Source organism: Miniopterus natalensis, chromosome 8, assembly GCF_054644295.1.
Source record: "Miniopterus natalensis isolate mMinNat1 chromosome 8, mMinNat1.hap1, whole genome shotgun sequence".
NCBI classification, from domain to species: domain Eukaryota; kingdom Metazoa; phylum Chordata; class Mammalia; order Chiroptera; family Miniopteridae; genus Miniopterus; species Miniopterus natalensis.
The window spans coordinates 49,898,030-49,923,372 of NC_142088.1; the positions used below are offsets into that span (position 1 = coordinate 49,898,030).

The 25,343-nt window shown below is 36.4% G+C and overlaps 1 protein-coding gene across 2 annotated transcripts in view; it reads left to right on the forward strand.

Moving 5' to 3' along the window:
- The window catches only part of LOC107545442 (lymphocyte antigen 75), a 116,582-nt gene that overhangs the window by 33,741 nt on the left and 57,498 nt on the right, over positions 1–25,343 (forward strand). For both annotated transcript variants that reach the window (XM_087819818.1, XM_087819819.1), the window contains exons 14-25: positions 5,204–5,285; positions 6,497–6,565; positions 8,839–8,953; positions 12,705–12,740; positions 13,117–13,292; positions 13,939–14,009; positions 14,287–14,366; positions 14,949–15,088; positions 16,526–16,634; positions 16,860–17,020; positions 19,631–19,760; positions 23,232–23,455. In XM_087819818.1, the coding sequence (XP_087675944.1) occupies positions 5,204–5,285; positions 6,497–6,565; positions 8,839–8,953; positions 12,705–12,740; positions 13,117–13,292; positions 13,939–14,009; positions 14,287–14,366; positions 14,949–15,088; positions 16,526–16,634; positions 16,860–17,020; positions 19,631–19,760; positions 23,232–23,455 (1,393 nt within the window). The remainder of the gene's footprint in view (positions 1–5,203; positions 5,286–6,496; positions 6,566–8,838; positions 8,954–12,704; positions 12,741–13,116; positions 13,293–13,938; positions 14,010–14,286; positions 14,367–14,948; positions 15,089–16,525; positions 16,635–16,859; positions 17,021–19,630; positions 19,761–23,231; positions 23,456–25,343) is intronic.

Consider the following 25,343-nt stretch of genomic DNA (forward strand, 5'->3'; position numbering starts at 1 on the left):
CACTACTGTGTGCTGGGAACCTGATGTAAAATAAAATACCTGTGTTCCATAAGTATTTATTTATTAAGCATCTGCTATAGAATGTCAGGTATTTTAGAGTTTATTGTCTAGCATTAGATATTAATATACAGCCCTGGCTGGGTAGCTCAGTGGGTGAGAGTGTCAACCCACACCAAGGTTGTGGGTTTGATTCCCAGTCAAGGCACATGAAAGAATCAACCAATGAATGCATAAATAAGTGGAACAACAAACTAATATTTCTCTCTCCCTTCCTCTCTTTCTCTAAAATCAATAAAAATAAAAATAAAGAAATGGGTATGCAAAATTTTATTGCAGAGCAGCCCTTCAGCTCATTTGGATATACTAACTCTTAGGTTCTTTTTGAGGTGAGTCTTTCTTAGCTACTCCCTACAACCTTGAGGAGTAGATTATAGTGAATGCAAAACTCAGACCAAATCTTCCCACACATAAAGACATTTATTAAACAAACCTTCACTGAAGGAGGCACAAAATGTTTCATACAACCTGTCTGGTAAGCTTGACAATATCCCAGCAGTCTGTCTTTCTAGGTGTTCCAACCACCATCTTGAGTGGAAGGTTCATTTGAGGTAAATGTGACAACGTTCCATAGGTAGGACTCTGTTCCCATTATTGTCAGAATCATGTAGTCCCAATCACCTGACCCAGAGACAGGACGTGGGGCCATTTGGAGCTCAAGCCCCAGGTCCACTTCTGATGGTGCAGGCTATGGGCCTCACCAGATTCTAATGCCCTTTCATGAAGGGTAAGAGTCTCTAAATACTTTAGCCATCCCTCATATCTTGAATAACTTCAGTTTTACCAATGGGAATCCATTTCTAATATTATGTTGATTAACAAGCTTCTAATTTCACTAATGTAAACCCATTTCTGACATTCACTCTGCTAATTACCAAAGTGTCAGCTGTGGCTTTAGATGACAGATGTCCTTGTGGTTACTGCCTCTGGCAATGGCCTTTCTAACACCCTGTTGATCCTCTCTGAAGTAAGAGTTTCAAGCAGGGTAACTTTTGGGCCCCCAGATCACAAGCTTAACATACACAATGTCATGCTGTCTTGGCTAGAGTATTTTTACGTAAAATACTGACCTAAACTGGACTTTGAATAGCACCAACCAAGAGGTTAAGAACCTTTAACTATAAACAGGAAGCCATGGATAAGTACAAGGAGGTTGTAGATATTTGTGGTAATCAGTTGATGGGAAATAGAGTGTCATATATGATATAAATGATCCATAAGAGCTTCTATATACAAAATAGATTACATTAGAAGACAAAACTAAACTCTGAGAGGTAATTAAGGAATCTTTCTTGGTTTGTTTCTTAGTTTCTGATCACACTTGCTGAGGTTCCCCCCACCCCAATTTAAAAAGTAATGCAAGTTCATTATGTAAAATTTGTGAAATAATAAAAAATGATAATGAAGAAAATAAAAATCACCGTAAATCCTAGCTCCAAGTTATAAACAGTTAACATTTAGTGTGACACAGAATGTACAATGTTTAATTTTTTTCTGATCACAAAAGTGATGTATATTGAATTTAGAAAACAGAAAAGCACACACACAAAAAAACACATCACCATAATCCTTTCACTCTTAGGGACTATATTTTATTATCCTCTTATCCCAGCAGCTAACACAATGCCATATTAAGCAGACTGGGTTGTCTGCTTATGTACTCCATTAATAAAGAGATCCTTTGCCCACGCTATACTTGGCACACAGTGCAATATACAGATCTTATAACATAGAAACCCACACCTGAAACCTATATGATCATGTCACCCCAATAAATTTAATTTTTTTAAAAAGAAAGAAAGACAGCGTATTCTAAAAGCAATATTGTGACCATGGCTTGAAGGGAAGGAAGGAAGCAAACCTATTTATATCAGAAAAATGATTCTAAAGCTTACTCCTTGAACACCTTAACTTTTTATTGCAGGAAATGACCTTTCTCAGCAAGATGTCCATTGCCCAAGTTGTGTATTGCATGCCAAGGAGTTAAATCAGATTACTGCTGTACTTCTCACAATCTACATTCCACATCTCTATTTGTATTTCAATGAAAAGGATTCATGGTGTACCAAGGCATTAAGGCTTTAAGATCATTGTAACTCCTAATGACAGCCCTCCAGGGAAAGCCATTGTAGAGCAAAAATAGTCATAGGATTAGAGAAGAAAAGCCTTGTTTGCAGTGCCATTGCTGCTGTGTGCACTACCTCCCTCGATGTGGCATGAATGGATTTAGATATAAATCTAGGGTTTTGCAGACTAAGTCCCCTCATCAAATAGTATTTATTGGAGGTTATGGCTGAGATACTGTTTTCTTTAGAACCAGATGTAGCAGGAAATTTGACTGAGAGTGGGAATTTTAACACAAATACATATATTAACCTTTTATGCAATGCCTTCTTAACCTAACAGCCTTAAACCATATACTTAGTGCTTGGGTTAGAAGAAATTTATAGAGAGATAAAATTTCAGTTGATTTGATTTCCTAGTTACGATCAATTTTTTTCTCAAATTTTCTAAAGTTCACATTACAAGTGTGCAATCATTAATGTGATTTCCAATTTCTTCTCTTTATCTGCCTACAGATAAATCAGGTCAAACCAGAAATAAGCTATAATTGAAGAAATATTTTCCACCTCTTACCACACAGAAAGAAAACACAAGTAGCTACTATTTCCTGTATTTATAACACATGAATGTATCTCTTGAAATGGAAGCTGAAAACTATAAATGTCTAGGTTGAAATGAAGTTCAATCTCAGAAAGTAGTGATTATTAGAAATTTTGGACAATAGGGTAAACTCAGCTCTCTAGGAAACTGTTCTTGAGATATAGCAGAGGAGGCAGAAATGGGCCTGAAAGCAGAGGTTTCTAAGGGAAAAAGGTGGAACCAAGAGAAAACTTGGTAGATAGGATGGGGACAGATCTCTAAAGAGTCTTTGACAAATGGTCTAATCATCTTTGTGGTTGTACTGTTGATTGTTGAAAGAAGATAAACTACTTAATGATTATTTTAGGGCAACACAAAATTCCCTCAAACTTAACCTCCTTTTTATTTTAGCCACCTAATTTTAATTATACTGTATATGGCAATTATCTTGACCCTGTGGTTTAGATATCCAATAATCGGGAAGTATGATAAACTTGGAAGCCTGTAAGAAAGCTCTGTTAGCTGCAGACACAAACTATAAATCCTTCTTACAGCCTCTAAATTCAAACTGGACTTAATTATCTGCACTGGAATTATTTTAAGTGTGCAAATTGATGATCTTGCTGTATGGAACAATACAATATAACAATCAAAACTGAAAGGGAGCAGTCCTTGTATTCCACTGCAGGAAGCTGAAAAGTTTCAAACTGAAGAGATGAAAAGGTGCTTTTTGATATTAAAATACAATGGAATGTAGAGTAAAGAAATAAAAGCAATTATTTTATTAAAAAATAAGGAATTAAATTAAAACTAAGTTTAGCATTTGATTTACTAGCAAATTTTTTCAAAATATGTTTATTGATTTCAGAGAGAGGAAGGGAGAAGGAAAGGGAGAGAGATAGAAACATCAATGATGAGAGAGTCATTGATTGGCTGGCTCTTGCACTCTCCTTACTGGGGATCGAGCCCACAACCCGGGCATGTGCCCTGACTAGGAGTCGAACCGTGACCTCCTGGTTCATAGATCAATGGTCAACCACAGAGCCATGCCAGCCAGGCATTAGCAAATTTTTAAAATGCAGACTTCTTGTATTTCCCAGTGGTCTTGTAGCTGTACCTTTCATATTCTACTGAGCTTGAGAGTGAAGATTAATTTTAGATTTTAGTCCTACCCCTTCTCTAATATGTGTTATATTTATATACATATAATACTTATATATACATATATATTGTTATGCAATATATATGCACTCACATGTACTGATCATATATACCATACGTAATCAGAAGGTTAAATTACATAGAAACAAACAAGCATCACCAAAATAAAAAATTGTATGGAAAATGGCCTACTTATTAAGGCCTAGAAAGTGTAATACATTTTACAGGATATTTTCAAGTTGGGTTAGAGGTGGAGAACATTTTTGTATGGTTTATCACTTTTATTTATTTATATTGGCAATATCTCTGTGTAGAGCATAAATTTCACTGAGGGGAAGGGATCACTTATAATGTGTGTCCTTGCCTCTATGTGTCATGTATCTTCTTCCTTGGAGTACCTTTCCTTTCTCTTCTCAGCCAGTCTGAATACTGGCACATGGTAAACACTCAGATCATGGCCTGAAAGAAACATTAGCCATTCTTCGAAGACTGTCTTTTGTCCTACCAACCTCACAAATTGTTTTCTGACTTCCTGCAGTCAACAATGACCTCTCCTTTCACTGAACTTTGGTAGTGTTTAAAATGTATGCAAATTTCATATGATTTGCTCTCTTTCAAAAATGCTCTTATATGTTCTTTGTCTATATATATCTTGTCCCTGTGACTAGTTTATATGCCACTTGAGAGTAGGTATTAGGTCTTGTACTTCTCTGTATCATCATTGCACCTCGCTCAGTACCTTGTACATAAAAGTATATTAGTTATGTTAAATAGAATCACTTCAGTGATTGCCTAATTATATTGCTGTGCTGTAGCCCATGGAGTTTGGCATTGAGAAAATACTTGTTTATTTTCAATTTAATGGGCATGAGAATTAAATCAGTTTTTTATATCTTGTTTAATAAAAATTTAGCCAAATGGCTTGTTCTGCATTTTAAAGGGACGATATTTGGCAGTGCTATAGACAGGTGCTTTAAAGAAATGCCATTGTCATATTTAACTGTATCCGACAGCATTGTCTAATATTGAAGCTCTGCAGTAAAAGTTTTAGAATAATCATGTACTTTTTTTCCTCTTAAGTTAAAAGCAGAATAGTTTTTGCCTTTCATGTGAAGGAAATAGCTTAAAATTTAGTTTTAAAAACGATGATACTTTTCCATAGCTACCCCATGTGTAGGGCTTGGTTTCATTTCAGAAGACTTCTTTATATAGCTTGAAACTGTGCTTTCCAGTTAGGGCTTCTGAATAAACTTACGTGTCCTAAGCATTTTAGACATGTGAACGCTAAATATTTTTGCCAAAGGCTGTGCTTGATTTTTTTAAACACTTCCTTTTTACACAGTGGCGAGCGTTGGCTGTGGATAGGTTTGAATAAAAGGAGCCCTGATTTACAAGGATCCTGGCAGTGGAGTGATCGCACACCAGTAAGTTTAAACTTTCTTGTTTGGGGTAATATTGAAAGAGTATTTGTTTCAATAACAAGTAAGTTGATTATTAAATAATGCACCCACATACCATACAACCATTAAAATAATTTTGTAGATATATCTTTATTGAAATGGAAATAGATTCACAAATGTAAGTATGGATAAAACAAGCTACTAACCTCATTTTTATTTAAAAAAATAAAATACGGCCATAGCCAGTTTGGTTCAGTAGTTCAAGTGTTGGTCCACAGACTGAAGAGTCCTGGGTTCAATTCCAGCCAAAGGCACCTACCTCAGTTCCAGGCTCGATTGCTGACCCCAGTCAGCACTTGAGCAGGAGGCGACCAATTGATGTTTCTCTCTCTCTCCCCGCCCCCCCCGAAAAGCAATGGAAAAAATATCCTCAGGTGAGGATTAAAAATAAAATGAGTAAATTAATTAATTAATTAATTAATTAATTAATTAAATATGTTTAGGCTTTCTCTACATAATCCAAAATATAAAAATATAGCAATATAAATGCAGTGGTCATCTTTGGTTACTACAACTGATACCTTTCTTTTTCTTTGTAATTTTTTTCTTTTATCATAATGGGAAGTTTTACTTTTATTCTCCAAGAATATAGAAGTTATGTAAAAAAAGAAAGCACCTTTATTGAGGGAAATAATTTGTTTGGGGGAACCCTAAAAAGTCCTTAAGTATTATATCAAATGTTTACATTATCTTAAAGAGAGGTTTTAGGTAACCCTTATAGGAGCAGATAATTCTCAAATATTAAATATTCACTCCACATCACCATTGTGTGAATTCATTATGTATTCTTTCTAAATATGAAATTGCTTGACTTTCATTTTCAAATTTTGGAGCATATCTGAGAATATTTCATCAAATAACTAGCATTTCAACACATGCAAAAAAAAAAAAAAGTATTTTGCAAGTTCCCGATTCTGTGACTCCAACTGTGAGCTTAATATACCATTAACCTCCACTTCCAAAACTGTTATCTTCCTTTGTTTGGAAACTGATGGCATTATGACATTTTCTAAGTCCTCTCATGATTTAGCATCCTCATACAAAAAAGGAAATGAAAGAATTTTCTTCCCATAGCATAGGAACACACTTGAGTTATTAAAGGTGCCTAAATTGCATCTAAATTGCAAATATTTATACATCAGTCTTAAATTCTCAAGCCTGTCTTGTCTTTGAAGGTGTCTACTTTTATCATGGAAAATGAGTTCCAGCAGGATTACGATGTCAGAGACTGTGCCGCTGTCAAGGTCAGTACGATGCTGGGAAATCTGCATGTTTTAACAATAAATCTGGTATCGTGTGCAGTCAGGTGCAGATCCATGGGGTGCCTTTTGTGTGTTGAGCATGGTATTAGGTGTGATGGGAGGTAAGAAATATACCCATGACCCAGCCCTCAAGAAACCTAACTTATACTTAATTTGAGACGATAAAATCCATATTCAAGAAAGACAGCTCTTATTGCTATGCAGTAATAATAAGCTCCAAATGAGTGGGCTAAAGAGGGCTAATGAAACTCAAATAGAGGAAACTATTCCTGTCGCGTATTTCCAGAAAGAGGTGGGACTTGAATTGGGCCTTTAAAGAGGGATAGGGTTTGGTCAGGTAGGGCAGGGTAAAGCTTTCTAATGGGAAATGGTATGAGGAAGTGGCATAAGTAAGGTCTTAGTGGGAGAGGCTAAGGCAGCGAGGGGAACAGAATGCAGATCAAGAAGTCTTCGTTGGTGTTGTTTGGTGTTGAAAACAAAGTTGGGAAATAGGATTGCTGCCTGGGTAAGGAGTTTGTGCATGTTGGGGGGGGGGGCAACAGTATTTTTCAAGGTTTTTGATATGAACTAAAGAGGGTGTGAGAAGATTCATCTTGAGACAGATTTCAAGATGCAACAGATAGGACCAAAAGACATAAAAAATCAGTTAGGCATCTTTCTTTGCAGAATTGATTCATTTATTCATTCCATAAGTAATATAAGCAATCTGTGATGCTCTGGGGATACAATTATGACAAGGTATAAAATAGTCATTGTTTCCACAGAACTTACAGTCTAGTTGGAGATAAACACAAGCAAACAAGCAATTACAAGGGTTCTAGCAGGCAAAATATAAGTTTTATGGGAGAATAAAGGTGATGATGCAGCTGTTAACACTTGACTCATGAGCCTGGCACAGTGTTAAGCATGTCACATATATTATTTCACTTAATACTTAAGCAACCTTATGACATAGGTACTGTTATTGTATTCATCTTACAAGGAAGAAATTTGAACTCTAAGTAACTTATGTGGTTACAAAACTAAAATTTAAATCCACATGTCTGGGTCCACTATACTAAGTCCACTATGACGAGGCATTTATAGAAACAATCAGAAGGGGTATTGGTTTGTGGAGAAAATAGTGCGTTTTAGTTTGAATATTTTGGATCTAAGGTAGCAGTAAGAAATATCCTATAGTAAGTAGAAATCAGGAGACTGGAATTGGAGTGAAAATGTATAAAATGAAAGCTCAAAGGGTCAAGAAGTAGATGTGGGGGAATCACCAACACAAAGATGAGGGGAAAAGAGACATCTAGATATCTTTGCTAAGTAAGCTCAAGAAAGAGAGTCAAGAAGGCACTTGACCAGAAATGTTACAGGAGGATTGAGACAAAGAACTGAGAAGGCCATTGGAAGCACTACTTTCAAGGTAACTGTTCTAGCAAAAAAAACCTGTATAGTATATGCCATTTTTATAGAATTCCCAATTTAACACATGAAAAAGTGAAAACTTCAGAGAAGCTTGTGAAGTTTCCAGAACACTGATGCAATAGAATATGTTCTGTGTAAGTAGAGTCCCCATGTATGAAAAGATTGAAAAATCTACCAAAAAACTAAATAAAAGAGACAGTGATGCTGCTTACATCAGGAATAAGGCCAGCCAGAACAGTATTGTAGAAGGAGAATCTTAAGTCACTTGCCACTATACCCACGAGAATCTTGGCTATAAGAGAAAATAGTCCAAAAGTGATGGATGCTACTCCCAGGCTTTGCCCTCCCCTTTCCTTTCTCCCTTGCTTGCTGGCTGGAATTTGTAGAGCGTCATCTTGGATCATGTGGAGAAGAACATCATCCTACAAAAGCAGAGCAACACCAACGAAGTAGCCTGGGCCCCTAATGCCAGATTTTTATGTCACTGTTCACAGATCTGCTTTAATATAGCCTGGTGTTTGGAAACCACTGAACCAAATGTTCTTTTCTAGCTTGATCTATCCCAAATTTAATGGTACAATGGTACAAGATTCTACAATTTCATATCAACAAAAACAGAAATAACCAATAATTTCATTTTAGATATGAACATGATATTATAATATACCCCTTTATCAGCCTCTTGCTTAGGCTGTTACTGTTTGAACACTGGATTCATTCATGTGTTCATTCATTAAACGAATATTCTGTGTGCTAGAGCTAAAATAGAGTTAAAAACAGTTTAGTATTTTATAAGGGTTGCATCAACTTCAAAATAACATGCAATCCTCTTCCTCTTTCAGGTCATGCAGAGGTCATGGCGAAGAGGCTGGCATTTCTATAATGACAGAGAATTTCTTTATTTAAGGCCTTTTGCTTGTGATGCAAAACTTGAATGGGTGTGTCAGATTCCAAAAGGTAAGTGGTAGTTATTCCTTTTCACTGTTTTTTCATGTGGACCTTATGAATGCTGAGCCAAAAGAGAGCATTTTAGTCTATAATTATAACTTTAAAAAGCCTTTGAAGATGCAACTAATATATTAAGCTCCATCCTGCCTTACTACTAACCCTCATAGAAGACTGGATTGTTAAAATTTGATAGTACCTTCCTCTTTTATCATGAAAGAATTTGTATGGAAGATAAAAATTTAAGGCTAACTTAGGGTGATTAGATCTTGGAATGAAAGATTATTTTAAGTAAAAGAAGCAATGTGGCAGAGGGGATCATTTTTATTTTGATGCAAAATGAAGATAAGTGTCAGAAGAATGAAGTACGAATCAGGAAATCAAATTTTGGTGCTTCCCTGAAAAATTTGGAAACAATTTTCAGTGAACTCAAAAGCTGCTAATAGTTTATGTGATTCAAGTTCAGGGAACAGCTTGACTAGTAGAGCCTTTGGTGACAAAAGGGAAAAAGGAGAATAAATAGCTATCCTTTTATTTAGCTTTTTTACTAGGAAAAATGTCAAGGACTATTAAGGAAAATCTCAAGAAGATTTTAACTCCCAAATTATTTTAAGCAGATACTACATATATGAAATTCTTAGTGGTAAATGTATAGAAAGTTCTAAAATGAATTTCTGAATTGAATAGAAACAAATTATACCAAAGGTATACCTTCCTACAAGTTCTCAAAGAACCCAAAGATTACAGCATTGGACCGCCTATGAGAAGATTGTTCTTCCTTAAGAAAAGGCCACCATACTGTCTTTAAGAGAGATGAAGAAGTGACTTTTGGTACAGTAACTATAAAGTCTTTCACAAAGGCAAACTGGCCGTCCAATAATAAGAGGGGAAGGGTGTGTGTGTGTGTGTGTGTGTGTGTTTGTGTGTGTGTGTGTGTGTGTGTGTTGATGGGCTTTTTCCAAAGGAGACATTTTACCTGACTTATTCCTGATTATTGATTAAACCTGAAAGACAGACAAAGGAAAACCAGTTTGGATACCCTTTAAAGAAGTAGAAGAGTAACTAATATATATAATTAATTTGACTAATGTCTCTTGTTTGAATCATTGGTGGTGATGCTCCCATTATTCTGGCAGCTTGCTAACATGCCACAGAGTGTCACTGCTTCCTCCAAAGTGTGCCTTCACGGCTAGCCGCAACCCTGCCTCCTGCTTGAGTGATGGCGCAAACCCTAGAGTTTACACCAGGGCAACCTTAGAAATGACAAACCAATAACCACAGGAAAAATTTACAAAGAGCACATGTTTTTTTCTTTTCTTCTTTATTATATACATATATATTTTTTATCTTAAACAAAACAGAAGGGAATTAACTAACTTAGCAAGCATACATCATTTAACCAAATAAATAAAGCTTCTAAATGATTGCACCCCTGTTGTCCCCATGCAGAAACAAAATTAAAAACTAAAGAACTTCCTGTCTCAGCCCATTCCCAATCATTTGAAGCAATCAATGATTGCTTGATCCAAGGTTTAAACGTTAACTCCCATTTGACAGTTTCTAAATTTCTAAGTTGCAATGTGTCACATTCCCTTGTTTGGGTATTTTCTTGGTTATTAGAACAATCAAAGTTTGCTCAACTAGATACTTCTGTATTAATCTGTATTTTCTGGTTTTCTCAAAGCAGCTCACCTCTTTAGTAGCCTAAATCACCAGACCTTTTCTCTAGCTCTTGCCTTTTTTATTGCATGTTCAGCCACTTCTAATAAGTCCCCTCTTCTCTAAAAAAACGTATTTGACAACCTAAAAACATTTTTTTTTGTTTTTTATTGAATTCATTCGGGTGACATTGGTTAATAAAATTATATAGGTTTCAAGTGTACAATTCTATAATACATCATCTGTATATTGTATTGTGTTCACCACCCAAAGTCAAGTTTCCTTCCATCACCATTTATCCCCCATTTACCCTCTTCTACCTTCCCCCGCCCCACCCTTCACTCTTGTAATCACCATAGTGTTGTCTGTGGACAACCAAAAACTCTTAAATACCCATAACCAATGTAGAGATATATATATAGACATAGATATAGGTAGATATAAATAGAGACATAGACATAGACATAGACATAGGCATAGACATAGACATAGATATATACTTCTTATATCCTCACCTAAGGATATGTTTTTAGTGATTTAAGAGAGAGAGGAAGAGCGAGGTAGAGAGAAAAAAACATCAATGTGAGAGAGAAACATCAATTGGTTGCCTCCTGTATGTACCCCGACTGGGATCGAACCGGCAACCTGGGTATGTGCCCTGATCAGGAACTGAACCCACGATCTTATGGTGTATTGTATGACACTCCAACCAATGGAGCCACGCCAGCCAGGGCTACATGTGCTCTTTAAATATTCTTTTTTTAATTGAGAAAAGAATATCAAAAATAAGAGTCATAGAAAAGTTTTTAGGAAAATTACCTGTAATGCCACTACCCAAATATTTTTTATACCTGTAATGCCACTACCCAAATATTTTTTATACCTTGTAAACATATACATATTTTTAATCTTTTGTAAAAAAAAAACAAACCTTGCATTCTGCTTTTCTCACTAACTTAAGAAATTTAAAGTTTAGACATAGCATCCCCCAACATATGATTACAAATGAGAAACTATGTATATTTTAAACTGGTTAGCAGCATTGTTCATAAAAATAAATTAATTAAAATAAATAAAATAAATCATCCAACATGCAAAAAAGTAACTCCAAGAGAGAAACTGAAGACGCCGGATATATAGGCAATCTTTTGTATTAGGCCTTGATACAACAGCAACATTAGGAACAGCTGTTTTACCCTGTAATTTCTAAGATTCATAAAATTATATCTTTGACTGGAAACCAGTGCGACCTATGCGCAGAATGGAAAGAGAAGAAAGCGAGCCCCCATCCTGGGAAGAACTGCTCTGTGCCTGGAACTGTGGGGTGCTTCCACGGGGTGGGCCCCCTGGTCTTCACACAGACTTTGTGAGTTAGGTGGTCGAGCCTCACTTTCCATAGGGTAGAACTTTGAGGCGCAGGGAGTCGAACAACTGGTCCACAGTCCTCAGCGCAGGGTCTGGGGGCATTTGGGCATCGGCCCATCCAACTTCAATATTTCCTCTGTTTCCATCCAGGAAGCTTGGGTGATTCTTATTCTTTTCCTCCCAGTTTTGTCTTTCACCTTCTTGAAAGGTTCAGTACTGGATCATTGTACATTGTTTCCAAGGATATCCTAGGAAACAATAAACTCTACCCACCCAGGTTTACGGAACAATTACTCAAATTTCGTTAGAAGAATTGGGTTCCTGAATAACCTTGCCCTACAATGATGATTATCTTGGTTCATATTTCTATTTCTTAGTGATTCTATGTAATGTATACAGTATATTCATTTACTTATTTGTGCTCTCTAATTATTAGCTATGTTTATCCATCTGGTCTTCCTTTGTGACCTCCATGGTATAAGGTAGAGAACTGCTAGCAATACTTTATTAATGTTTAACGGATCTGGTTTTTCATTGCTGCTAAAACAGCTTTAGCATAGGCCCCACAGAATTCAAATTTAAGTGATCAGAACATGAAAGGAAATGGTTTGGTTAGAAATGGACAAACCTCAGCAATACTACAGGTCCTCTTGAAGTAGATTAAAGGCCCTTACTTATAGTATGCAATGATCTGTAATTGGGCACTAAACTTAAGCCACCTGCTTTCTTCCTTATGCAGGTCGCACTCCGAAAACACCAGACTGGTACAATCCAGGTGAGTTAAGAAAACTGAAATTTAGCCAAAGCTGCTTTTACTTTTTCAACAATGCATTTAGTTTATTTAAACCCAGACCTAAGTGCCAGTTTCTTCTCTGTCACATCTTCAACTGAGACAAACTATGTCCAGACAGGGAGGGTGACTGGCTGGGGTGAGATGAGGCTATGAGGGTGGATTTGGCTTTCTCTGTGACTCTGGGTGGCAGAGTCACTCACTGGCTCAGGAGCCTTTGGTTCCTTTCAGGAAGCACTGCCCTGGCCAGAGAGACCCAGAAATCTAAATGGATTATAATTTATGAAAGTTTTAAACATTAATCCGTGCTTAGCGGGTACAGTTTGGTTTACACAGCCCTAACTCTGATATTCCTCTTTAGAGCGTGCCGGAATTCATGGGCCTCCAGTTGTAATAGACGGGAGTGAATATTGGTTTGTTGCTGATCCTCGCTTAAACTATGAAGAAGCTGTCCTGTATTGTGCCAGCAATCACAGCTCCCTGGCTACCTTAACATCTTTTGTAGGATTAAAAGCCATCAGAAACAAAATAGCAAATGTAATTCAAAATAATGTATTTTTAAATATTTTTATTTTCACATTTATTCCATTAAAAATTTTTCAAAAATCTTGCCAAAATCTACAAGAGATAAATGCTCCTCTCAAGTAAAATTTGCCTAACAACATTCAAATTTATTGTTTTTGTTAGAAATGTTAAATATGGTTGCTTAATGTTTTAAAATATTCAAGATTAATTCTAAATATCAATTTATAAAATGAGCATCAATAGATAATATAAATTTTTCTAGTTCCTTATCACATTTTTTTACTAAAAGTTAACTTTATAGTTAACTAGAGTTTCTGTTTCTACTAATGATGAACTTTGCAAAATAGCTTTTTGGAGGAAAAATACTTTGTACATCTTTAAATTTATAATTAGTTGCAATAGGACACTATATGTCCAATTAATGGATGCCCATAATTACAGCAACCATATTTTCTGTATGCAAAATAGGGCCTGTGAATATTCAGAGAATTTTCAAACTACCCTTTTGGTGAAAAGACCTCGTTTGTGTAATTAGATAGCAAAGTAATGGAATGTCTGGAAATCTTAGTATTTTGTGGTTATGGTGGGACAGGGTTAAATCAAAACTCTCCTAGAAAACTCAGCCTATGTAAGGATGGGTGTTTGGTTTGTTTTTCAGATAACTGATGAGGAACAGAAGTGGTGGCTGAGAGCTACTGAGCAGCCAATGATAGATCATCGCTCTGTACAGTATGTCGTAATCATTGATGCTGCCTTACAAAGTGATTTAAAAGAAGCAGTCCCAATATCCTTTTCACTAAATGGATTACTCTTTATAATTAGTTTTGAACATTAATCTATAAACTGCCTAGACTAGAAACCAAGTCCTTTTGCATATTAGTATCAAGAATAAAATGGTATAAAATAATGGCATAACATTAATTTTAGAATTAAAAAACTTACAGTAAACACCAGAATGGAACATGTAACTACCTCCTGAGTTGTCATATCTCTCATTTTCTTTCAGCTCACGACATCCATGGCATCACTTTCCCATAACATTTGGACAGGAATGTTTATACATATCTGCCAAGACTTGGCTTAGCGGTAACACTAATTCCAAATTCTTTATTGTTGATTATTTAATATGTGAAATTCAAGTTCAATTACCAGTTTAATTTTGTTTTCCCTTTGATTATGTGTTTGGTAGTTTCATCTTAGTCTGATTTATTGCAAATGACAGTAGCTCATATTACAAATGCAAATAAAGGTGCTTTTTCACTGTGAATATTTTCACTTCCTTTTTCCTAAAGTAATTACTTAGAAATAAATTTACCACTTTCATAACTAATAAGCATATAGACAAGTTTGCAAAGGGAAACAGGCAGCAGTTCTAAAATATAGTTTAGGTCCCATTCCCCTTCATTAGCCTTCTTCAGCTCTGTTCCTGCCATCAGGAACTGTGGTAACCGGTCGTTACACCATATGTGCGCATTTTTATAGACAATATTGGTATGCTGTAACCTACTGATTTGAGTAGTAGTAGAAGACATAAATGGCTAGAGAAGAAAAGGAACATATTTTAACCATTTGGGAATTAATTTAAAGAGGCTTTTTAATTATTGGATTGCTTTTAAAGTGCTCTGAATGGAAAATCTCACCACAGTAATCCTGCTTTTCATTTCTCAGACTTACGTAAACCAGCAGACTGTAGTACCAAGTTGCCCTTCATCTGTGAAAAATATAATGTATCTTCATTGGAGAAATATAGTCCAGATTCTGCAGCTAAAATACAATGCTCTGGGGATTGGATTGCTTTTCAGAATAAGGTATAAAGATAATTGCTACATTGTGCTAACGATGATTGCTTTCATGACGGTTGTATGACCTGTGACAGAATGGCAGCCCATCAAATAACTTCATTAAGACAGCCTCTGCATGTTTCAGCCTCTCACCTGATCCTCTACATTGGCAGAAACTAAGTTAACTCTCCAATTAGTCATACCTACGGGTCTTTCAAAATAGTGTGTTCCTATTCTGCTGCTGCTAACACTTAAATTGCCGAAGTTGATGCATCAGCAGATAATAACACACTGAAGTCAAGACTGTCTCTATGGCATGTTGGAAACTGACACAATTTCTGGCTGATAAATTTTCCCCCTTGAAAATATCCAACCAGCATCTACCAATCAAATTAGACCAGCATTTCCCAAACTACTTTTTGGGAACTATACATATGCTAACCAAATGTTAATCACTGATCTTGCCTCCAAAGTGCAGTGTATGATTAAATAGGGTTGGGAAATGCTGCATTCTATACTTACTTCTTTGAGATGCACAATCCATATTAGTCTGTGTATCTCTTAGGGGATGTATTTGGCTGCTAAAAAGAGAGATCGGTACAGTATGTTAAAACTGTACCAATGTTGAATTCTTCAAAACCAGGCTCCCTTTGTCTTTCTCCTCTGCCATCCTTAACATAAGGGTTCCAAGCTCAAGCTCAGTGTGTTTTCTCTAGAGTCTTCTAGAAGCCAGTCAATGACTTATATCCCCTTGGCCACTTCATTCTGTATGGAAGCTGAAATAAATGCATTTTGTAGAATTTTTTAAGTAACACAATTTAGAACATTCTACTCCACAATAACATAATCATAGCATGAAAAAGAAAACAGAAGAGATGTGTCTGACAGCTGAAAACATCTGTAGTAAAGAATATTAGAGGTATATTTTGATTTTTTAAAATTAGGACAGTCTTTTTTCCCCCGTTGTACTGGGACTAAATTTACACAGTTGATGTAAATTGAATTAAAATATTCTTCCAAGGGACAGGGAGATGATTTCTTCTTTAAATGTATTTTTTTATATAAGGGGGTGATGATTAAGAATACAGACTTTGAAATCAGATATGACAGAGTCCAAATGCTGACCATACCATTTTATGGCTATTTTTCTTAAGGGTAAAGTTGCTGAACATACCTGTGCCTCAGTTTCCCCAGTTCCAAGAATTAAATGAGATAACACTATGCAAACTGTTTAGCACAGAAGAAGCACTCAATAAATGGGAAATATAAAAAAATTAGTTTGAAGACTGCTCTTCAGTTGTTTTAATTGAAAGTGCAGATCTGAACTTTTATGGGACTACTTTATAAATTTCTGAATCTCACAGACCAAAAACTAGCAACCTTCTAAAAGATGAGGCATTTATTTCCTATGTGAGCGTTCCCATGTCTGAAATCTTATGCTTCATATATGTTGTTTGTTTGCAGTGTTTTCTAAAGATTAAACAACCCAAGTCTCTCACATTTTCCGAAGCAAGCAATACTTGTCACACCTACGGCGGCACCCTTCCTACGGTGTTGAGCCAAAGAGAACAAGGTACAGAATTGTTTGGGAAACATATTTTATTCTGATCTGGGGGCCAAGTTAGCTTTGGGAGGCTGAAGGGAATCAACATATTTTTAAAATCTTATTAAACTATTTTTTTAGAGTAGGTGAAAGACTATCTTGGTAGATAAGCAAGAGGTATTCATTGACATTTTTAGTATGTTTTTAATTTGAGCAAGTCAAATGCTTTTTTTAAAAAAAATCTCTTTTTGACAGATTTCATTACAGCCTTGCTTCCGGAAATGGAAGATGCTCTGTGGATCGGTTTGCGCTGGACAGCCTATGAGAGGATAACTAAGTGGATAGATAACAGAGAGCTGACGTACAGTAACTTTCACCCATTCTTGGTCGGCCGGAGGCTCACAATACCAAGAGATGTAAGTTTTTTGGAATTGGTAACCTATGTAGCTCTATGAAATTCTTGAGTCTTCCATAAATTATTGGATTAAGAACAAGCGCCTCTTATTTGATTCCATTTATATGAAATGCCCAGAATAGGCAAATCTATAAGGACGGAAAGTAGGTTAGCGGTTGCCAGAGGCTGAACCGAGGGTGGAAGGACTGGAGGCGATGGTAAAAGGGAATAGGGTTTCTTTGGGGGGAGGTGAAATGTTCTAAAATTGATTGGGGGCTTATGGTTGCACAACCCTCTGGATATACCAAAACCTATGGAATTTATGCTTTAAATGTGTGAATTATATCATATATGAGTTGTACCTCAATAAGGCTGTCACAGAAGAACAGGAGCTTCCCTAGCCTTTGTGTGTGTGCTCTGGGTTTTCATAATAGGGTCAGAGCCACAGCCCTTATTTCACGATGGTGTAAAACCATCAAGTAGTGAGTTGCAAACAGAAGCAATTATAAATGCTTTACTTAACGTTTTGACATTCGGAGCTGTCAGCCTCAGTCTCCTGAGGCAAAAAGTACAAAATTGGTGATTAGTGATCATTTTTCCCTAAGAGCTAAATGTAAAGAGACTACAAAAGGAAATTAGAGATTATATTAACAATAGTTACACTATATCATGAGATTGCTGCCCACGGCTTCTGTCTTCCCTGTGTTGGATACAAACCACCTTTTGCACAAAGGGCAAAGATTAAGAAATTAATTTTAAAATCGAATTCCAAAAATGCATCCTAGACAATAATCACCTGATGTTCCTGATGCAATATAACTTTGCTCAAGGTTGATGGTCTTGGCAAGGGGACCTCTGAATCATATGTAATTAGGTAAAAAGTAAATATCAAAATAATCCTTAGTTATTATAGAAAATTTTGCAGTTATAGAAAAGTAAACACAATAAAGAAAAATATCAAGTGTGAGTCTTCTTATTCTTTGCCAATTTATCTATCAAAACCTTCATGTATTTCTTACTGATTTTATGACTATGTAAATATTAAATGTGCTGTCCCTGTTTTTCTTGTGTTTATTGCAAATATTTCCCTAGGTCTTTTTCTTTATGTCTGAATACCAAAAATATTACAGAAATGAGTTTTGATTTTTTATGTGTGTGTATGTTCAAATCTGTTTATTTCCTTTTTCTTCCATTGCTTGTTGGTCAGAAAGTTCATCATGTTAATGGTAGTTAAATGTTTGCCTGTATTTTTGTTTGTTTTTATAGGTCACCTTTTTTTCTGACAACATGACATATCCATGGTATATGGTCTGTGTTGTCAATGCCTATTTAATCCGTCTCCCTAATTCTAGCTAATTATCTAGCATCATTTATTTCCATTTGTTAAAAGCAATATAGGATGCCTCCTTTATCATATATGAATTGTATGTGTATATAAGATATACTCTTATATAGCTATCACATTGAGCTAAATACTTTAATTTTGCCATATTTTTAAAAATCTAATAGGAGTAGTTATCTTTTATTATATGCCTTTAAGATATTTTAGCTATTCTTGCCCATTCTTCCAGACAAACTGGAATTATTTACTCAATTTCCAATCAAAACAATTAAATAAAAAATTCTAATGAGAATCTGATAACATTTTAGGGAGAATTCACATCTTTCTATTACTCTTCTAAATCAAGAATATGGTATAATATAGCTCTCCATTTATTCAAGTCTCCCTTTAGATTTCTCAGCGAAGTTTTTATAGCAGTTGTCTTTCTTACTGCCATTAAGATGGCAGCTTTTACTTGATTTTTTTACTGATATGTAGGAAAGCTACTGTTTTGGGATTTTTTATATATTTATGTCATAGGTATCCATCTTACTAAGAGCCCTTTTTACTTCTCAGAGTTTTTCACTAGATTTTCTTATGTTTCCTAATGAGACGATCATAATTTGCAAATAACAGTTCATGCTTCACTACATATGGTAGAACTACTAGAACCAGGGTAAATACCAGGAGTACAAAACACCATCCTAGACTTGATCTACACTTCAGTGGGCCTGTCTGCAGCCTTTCATTGTTATACTATGTATATGATGTTGCCTCTTTGTTTAATATATATCATTGTATAACTAGCTTATTTAGAATTTTTATTCAGGAATAAATACTGGATTTTCTAAAACTTGTTTCCAGCATCTTTTGAAATTGTAATATAGCTTTTCGCATTCAGCCTATTGGCAGGTGGTATAATACATTAATAGATGTTCTAGTAAACCATCTTTATCTTCTCATAAAAATCTAGTTGCTCAGAGTGGAATATTATTTTACTATTCTACTAAACTGGATTTGTTTGAATTTTATTTGGGAATATTTTCACCTCTGTTCATAGAGTTAATTTTTTTATGCCATCGTGTCAGATTTTTTTTTTTTTAATCATCTGAGCTTCATAAGATAAACTCAGTAGCTTTCTGCCTTTGTGTTTTAAAATTAAAACTCAGTTTGGGAAATCCTCTTTCCCTGAAAGTTTGAAGGAACTACCCACAAAACCATGTGATGTTAGAACCCTTTTCAGAGAGCATTCTTGCTGGGTCTTCACACTTAGTTTCATGACTGCTTGTATCTATTTGCCTTTTTGTTTAGATTTTTGAGGAAGAGTCCAGCTACCATTGTGCCCTGATGCTCAACCACCGAAAGTCACCTTTGACTGGAACGTGGAATTTCACCTCCTGCAGTGAACACCACCCTCTGTCTCTCTGTCAGAAATACTCAGGTACAGATTATTATCTAGCTAAATATGGTGCTTTATGATGTTAGATATGTACCATACTTTTTTACAAAAATCTTATAAATGAATTAATATTAGTTTGTAATCATATAGCTTTCTGAAAATTTCGGCATGACTAAATTCATATTAGCTCAATGAGTCAGATAATCTCAAATGAAATGTGATTTTTTTCAAGTATTATTGCCATACTTAGTTAAATATCAAAATTAAGTATCAGGTAGAATTTGTTAATAAGAATTATCTAATGATGATAAGTTATGGTTGAACTTTATTCTGCTTCCTACTCTGACATTTTTCAGACTTTACTTTCTGTCATGGGAAAAGGAGGAGAAAAACTTAATATTTTTAATTTAGTTCAGCATAAACATTTGCAGTTAAATTTAGCATTTAAAAAAAGATGTGAAGCATTTATAAATAAATCACTATGATTTCCTATAATCCAAATAAAACTAAAATGTATACTTAAAAATAGGAATCATCCATACTTTCAAAAAGATATTTTTAAGAGGAATTAGATTATTTTCATTAGTCACAGTAAGTTGGGGTTTTTTTGTTTTATTTTTGTTTTGTTTTTTTAATGTATCTTTATTGATTTCAGAGAGAGGAAGGAGGAGGGAGAGGGAGATGGAAACATCAATGATGAGAAAGTTGTTGGTCGGCTGCCTCCTTCACGCCCCCTGCTGGGATGGAGCCCTCAACCTGGGCATGTGCCCTGACCAGGAATCGAACCCCGATCACCTGGATCCTAGGTGGATGCTCAACCACTGAGCCACACTCGGCTGGGCACACAATAAGTTTTTAATCATTTTTTTTAATGATTTTTTTTTTAATTCTGTTACGTAGTGAGAATCTCAATTAGATAATCTATGTACTTCTGAAGAACTTTTTGCTAAACTAATCTTTGCTCATTTGTAACGGCCCTATTCAGAAAAGTACCACAAAGCAATAATTTAAATAATTTAAATTATTTAAAAATAATGTAAATATATTACGGGTAGTTTCATACATTTCTTCATGGGAACTCTCCCAGGTGAACAGTTGGTAATGGAACTCTTCTTGTTGAAGCAGTTCACACAAACTAGGTATTTGACACCAACCTGCAGTGGAAATCTTTTCATAAGCTACTTTTATTTATAGATTTTTCTCCTTCCTAAATCAGATCAACTAACACAGAATTTTCTTCAGATTTTAGAAAACAAATGTTGGGGCTCATACATTTTACTTAAGGTACACAGGAAGACATGCCTAATTCTCCCACCCAAAATGTAACATAAAGGAATAAATAAGTAATATCTAAAGTACAGTATTATGGGAGGGAGGGGTTAAATATCCTATGGCTATCAGAGTGGGTAGGGGGTTTTTTGTTGTTGTTGTTGTTTCTTAATTTATCTTTATTATTGAAAGTACTACAGATATTCCCCCTTTTTTTCCCCATTGATCCCCTCCACCCCGCATCTGCTCCCACCCAGGCCTTTACACACTATTGTCTCTGTCCAGGGGTTATGCATATATGCATGTAAGTCCTTTGATTAATCTCTCCCCACCCATTCCCCAACCCCTCTTCCCACTGAGATTCATCAGTCTATTCCATGCTTCTATGTCTCTGGATATATTTTGTTCCTCAGTCTATTTTGTTTATTAGATTCCACATATGAGTGAGATCATGTAAAACAGAATCAGGAAAAATCAGAAAACCTAAATAGGCTAATAACAACTGATGAAATTGAAGCAGTAATTTAAAAAAAAAAGCTCCTAGCAAACAAAAGCCCTGGTCTGGACTGCTTCATAGGGGAGCTTTCTAATTCTTTAAGTTGTAAGGTTAGTTTACTAACAATTTTTCCAGCTTTTTGAGGTAGGCCTGCAGTGCTATGAACTTCCCTCTTAGGGCTTCTTTTGCTGTGTCCCATAGATTTTGGGTTGTTGTGTGTTCATTTTCATTTGTTTCCAGGAAGTTTTTTATTTCTTTCTTGATCTTATTGGTAACCCATTCATTGTTTAATAACCTGTTATATAGACACCATGTGTTTGAATGTTTTTGAGTGTTTTTACTACAGTTGATTTCTAATTTCAGGCCCTTGTGATCTGAGATGCTTGATATGATTTCAATCTTCTTGAACTTGTAGAGACTGGTTTTGTGTCCTAACATGATCTTTGAGCATGACCCATGTGCACTTGAGAGAAATGTATATTCTGCAGCTTTGGGGTGAAATGTTCTGTAAATGTCAATTAAATCCATCTGATCTAGTGAGCCACTTAGTCACTGTTTCTGTGTTGACTTTTTGTCTAGAAGATTTATCCAGTGAAGTCAGTGGGGTGTTAAAGTCCACGACTATGGCTGTATTGCTATTGATCTCCCCCTGAAAGTCCTTAAGGTTATTATTGATAGTTCCTTATTTATTGCCATTTTAACTCTTTATGCCTATGTTTCTCTTTATATTTCTTATTATTATTACAGCAGTCCCTTTAACATTTCTTGCAATGATTCTATTTCTACTTCTAATTATAGCAGTCCCTTTAACATTTCCTGCAATGCTGATTTAGTGGTGATAAACTCCTTTAGCCTTTTTTGTCTGGGAAGCTCTTTATTTCACCATCTATTTTGAATGATAGCCTTGCTGGATAGAGTAGTCTTGGTTCCAGATCTTTGTTTTGCATTACCTTAAATACTTCATGCCATTCCCTTCTGGCCTGTACAGTTTCTGATGAAAAGTCAGCTGACAGCCCTATGGGAACTCCTTTACAGGTAACAGATTTCTTTTCTCTTATTGTCTTTAATATTCTCTCTTTGTCTTGAATTTTTGGCATTTTAAATTATTATGTGCCTGGGCATGGGCCTATTTGGATTCTTCAGCACAGGAATCCAGAGAGGTGCCCTCTGAGCTCTGCCTCCAGAGCCCACAACCCTAGATTCTCCTCACACTGCTTTATTCCACTCTGCTCTTCCCCTGCTGGAGCCCAAGGTGAGTGGCTGCACACGAAACTTTGTGCATTGGCTCTTTAAGAGGATACCTGCATTTCCAGCTGTCTCTCTCTGGCAGACAGAAACCTGGCTGCTTTTCACAGCCAGATGTTATGTGGGCACCTTTCTCAGTTCTGGTGCTCTTGGCTGGGAAGCCCAGCCTAGGGTTTAGGCCCCAGAGTCCTCAGTGGGAACCTTCCACAGCAGAGATATCCCTCTAGACCTTCAGCTGCCGCCTGTGGGAGCCCAGCCAGCCCTCTCGTGCCTCTGCACTTCCTACCAGTCTCTATGTGGTCTCCATTTTTCTTCCTTCGTTATGAGGGTGCTCTCCAGCTCGTCTTCAGTTGCAGTTAATTATTCAGGATGGTTTTTCTATATTTTAGTTGTAATTCCAGTTTGGTCCTGGGAGAGTGTCATTGTAGCTTCCACTCAGTCTGCCATCATCTTTAATCTCTGAGTGGGTGGTTTTTGTGTTTTGTTTTTTCTTTTCAATACAGATATTAATGGCACACCAACAAAAAATACTTCAGAAACTGTAAAGTACCTAAATAATCTGTACAAAATAATCCTAAAGACTCTGACGTGGTCTGATGCCCTAAGGGAATGCCAGAAAGATAACATGCGCCTGGTGAGCATCACAGACCCGTACCAGCAGGCGTTCCTGACTGTGCAGGCGGTCCTGTACAACTCTTCCCTGTGGATTGGACTCTCCAGTCAAGATGTAAGTTTTCAGTCCCGACTGCCAGGATTGGGTGGTGGAATGTGACATTTTTTATTGTGCACAGCGTCTCTCATATCAAACTAAAACAAAAAACAAAAAAGAAATCTTAAAACCTCACTCCAGTGAATGAATTTCATGAAGTATGTAATTTTTGTGGCAGTCATCTTTCCACAGTTGGAAGATCTGGTGCTTTACTGTTTAGATTAAAAAAAAGTGCTAGCCTGGCTGGCATGGCTCAGCAGTTGAGCATCGACCTGTGTCCAGGAGATCGCTATTCAATTCCCGGTCAGGGCACATGCCCCAGTTGTGGGCTCAATCCCCAGAAGGGGGTGTGCAGGAGGCAGCTGGTTAATGACTCTCTCTCATCATTGATGTTTCTATTTCCTTCTCTCCTTCTTCTCTCTGAAATCAATAACGACTTTTTTTTAAAAAAAGTAAAAGAAAAAGTTCTAGTAGACATATGTAGCTGATCACTTCTTTTATTTATTCCAACCAAAGACTGAGCTGGAATCAGGAGCTACCATGTCTCCTCAGCCAACAAAGAGAAGAAAGGAAGGGAAGGGTTAAAAAATCAAATGAGGTTGGGTGTGTAGAAGGACTATGGATGGGGTTAAAGACGCCTTCCTATCCCTTTCAGAATCAGCAGAGTGAAAATCAGCCACTCTAAGAGGTGATTAGAATAGTGTTTCCCACATCTCAAGCCCTGATCCTGGGTAGATGTCTTGGGTACTTCTCATTCATTTCATGGCTCAGCAAGGAATGCTAGTCTCCTATCAATTCCCAACACTAAATCACATACAGGTAGCACAAATGGGAATATTTATGGTACTGAAGCTTTTGCTTATAATTAGTAGCGATTTTAAAAATAAAGCCGTAGTATTCCTCTCAGTATGACAGGCCATTTTGCCTCTTTTCTAGCCCTTCTACGCAATACTTTGATATTCTGCCCACTGAGATGTATTGAAGGGTAAGATACAGGGCTGGGGTATAAGGCTGCATACATTAGGCAGATGACAGAGGGTGCCATTTACAAAGACTGTGATGTGAACTTCGCCCCCTGCATCTGCACAGTGCACAACTGGTGAAGCCCTAGTTAGGTAAATGTCACCTGGACCAGTATTCCTAATTCACTCTCAGAGAGAGGGTAATTGGCAGAGCAGGAGGGAGAGGGAGTCCATTTCCTTATGAAGCAACCCTAAGCTATGTACACCTTAGGGTAACCCTAGCATACCAAGATGATTTTAGGGCTGCATGGAGAAAATGTGATCAAAGACAATTCAGCCCTAGCACTAACCCAGAGCTGAGCTGGAGAACAGACTCAGAAGTAGCCATCATCTTTGACAAACTTTGGACTCATTACCACCAGCAGTTTCCAGAATCTCAATTAAAAGAAGCAATACATAGAAATTGCTTGAAAACTAGTTTCTCCAAGACTGGATTTTTTTTTAAATATATCTTTATTGATTTCAGAGAGAGGAAGAGAGAGGGAGAGAGAGAGAAACATCAATGAAGAGAGAGTTGTCATTAATCGGCTACCCCCGACTGGGGATCGAGCCCGCAACCCAGGCATGTGCCCTGACTGGGAATCGGAAGGCGATCTCCTGGATTCCACGTCAATGCTCAACTGCCGAGCCACGCCCCACTGGGCAAGACTGGATATTTTTTAATGTAGCCCCAAGTCAAGCCATATCATTGGCTCGAACTGCTTCCCTGACCCTCACAGCACCAAGTTTTTCATAACAGTGCGTTTATTTACTTTCTCTTTGATGTTTATTATCATGGGAAACCCATTACTGTGTCTCTTGTGAGGGTAGTAATAAGTTATTATATTTTCTAGTTTTAATCACCTTAAGCCTTTTGAAACAAAAGCATACTGTCACTGTAGAAA